The sequence below is a fragment of the Agrilus planipennis genome, unplaced genomic scaffold, assembly GCF_000699045.2.
Source record: "Agrilus planipennis isolate EAB-ADULT unplaced genomic scaffold, Apla_2.0 scaffold189, whole genome shotgun sequence".
Classification (NCBI taxonomy): domain Eukaryota; kingdom Metazoa; phylum Arthropoda; class Insecta; order Coleoptera; family Buprestidae; genus Agrilus; species Agrilus planipennis.
The window spans coordinates 472,201-474,008 of NW_020439010.1; the positions used below are offsets into that span (position 1 = coordinate 472,201).

At 28.8% G+C, this 1,808-nt stretch overlaps 1 protein-coding gene across 1 annotated transcript; it reads right to left on the bottom strand.

The window, feature by feature from the left end:
• Positions 1-6: 6 nt before the first annotated feature.
• Positions 7-1,289, bottom strand: LOC112904914 (zinc finger protein 271-like). Its single transcript, XM_025976153.1, has 2 exons — positions 1,232-1,289; positions 7-1,181 (listed from the first exon to the last, which is right to left on the bottom strand). Exons 1-2 carry the CDS (start codon positions 1,245-1,247, stop codon positions 511-513), a joined length of 687 nt encoding a protein of 228 aa, XP_025831938.1. The 5' UTR covers positions 1,248-1,289; the 3' UTR covers positions 7-510.
• Between the last annotated feature and the right edge of the window lie 519 nt (positions 1,290-1,808).

The following is a 1,808-nucleotide window of genomic DNA, read 5'->3' on the forward strand; positions in this document are numbered from 1 at the left end:
AATGTTTTGACCAGGCACTTGTTGTCAACTATACTAGTTCAATTAAAATGTTTCATAAATTAACATATTGTTATAGTTTATATATTTAGGTAATACGTTTTTTAAATAATTATAAAGAAATTAGAAGGGTATGTTATGAAATTCGTTATTATTATTTACAATGTTTGCATTTCAAATAACATTTATTTTCTGTATATGTTGGTAAACAGTGCGAGACGATTTGCTTACGCGCGCCATATGATTTTCGTGAAAATTTTGCGTGAACGACGTTCGAGTTAGAGATGAGCATTCGCGAAAATGACTGTCTGGTGAAAACATTTGTCTAATTTTTAATAAAGTTCGTTGAAAGAGCCAATTATTTAATTTTATTTATTAGTCACCATCTTTGAAAGTTAATATAAGTAGGTTTATATTTTTTTCTTAAAAAATTAAGTAGAAATTTTGTTATTTCTTATAACCCCTCTAGTTGCAAAACGATGTACCTAGGTATATTGCAATCCAAAACTATAGTCATTTTTTTATTAATAATTTAAGGGGTGATAATATTGGTAAAGTTCTCTTATTTGTATTTAATTCGTTAATTTTGTCATTTGGGTGTATCCTGTGCTGATGTTTTTGTAGTAAAAACTTTCTAGTAAATGCTAATGGGCATGCATTACATTTAAATGGTCGATCACCAGTATGTACAAGAATATGTCGTTTTAAATCAGTTGACCACCCAAAAGTCCTCTCACAGTAAGAGCATATATATTTTTTTCGTTTTTTAATTACTTTGGAACAATGAGAACTATTGTTCTTTGCTGAACTTTTTGAATTGACGTTCGAACAGTTTTCTGTCTTTGATGAGCTTTTTGGTTTACTATCCTCTGCTTCTGAAATAGTTACCTCACAATAATTCAACGGATTAACAAAATCCTCTATACCAGAATCCACAGTGTCTTCTTCTTTGGCAATATTTTGTAGCATTTGCTTAACATTGGCACTCAGTGGTAATTCCGATTTCCTTATTTTTTGAATAGGATACAAATCTGGTATCTTTGTTACATTACTTTTTCTTGTTTGGCGTTGCTGACTACCCTCATGGTTACCATAGTCTAAAGGCTCTTTAACGTGTAAGGCAAAATGTTTTAATAGTTGAGATGCTGATGAGAATGATTCTCCACATTCTGAACATGACAAATCTGTAAAACATCAAATAAAAAACGGCAAACAGTAAATGATTGAAATTTACCACTAAACGACATCATTTGTTGAAATGGTTCAGAAATTATTTACATTAATGGTTATCATAAGAATAGTAACATTTGGAAATAATCTAGCTGAAGCTCTAAAGTTATGATAGCCAAAAATCTATAAAAATTCTAAGTAATAGCAACTATTATAAGGCTGGTCTGGTGTCTGCAAAGTTTCCAATTATTGAAGTATTTACTTTAGCCAAAATAAAAAAATTACCTACAATGCAAGTCAGTACGAGTTAATACGTTAACATTAAGATAGAGGCTTGACATTTACTTAATTTTTTTCTTATTTCGAACTTTATGAGCCCCTTTGAGCACAAAAATTCAAAAATTGTTAAATAAGGACCATCCTATAAGTAACTTTACGTAAATATGAATAACTTCACGAATTCATTCTAAACCTTTTTGTACTTGTGTTGATATAATCATACAAAAATTTTACTCATAAGGTACAAAAAATAAGCAAAAGCAATAATTTTGATACCACTATTATGTTAAAAAATTCTTCCACAGTTGCAATCTTATTATTTTAAGTTATTGTAATTTTAAATATATTTAACTATATATATA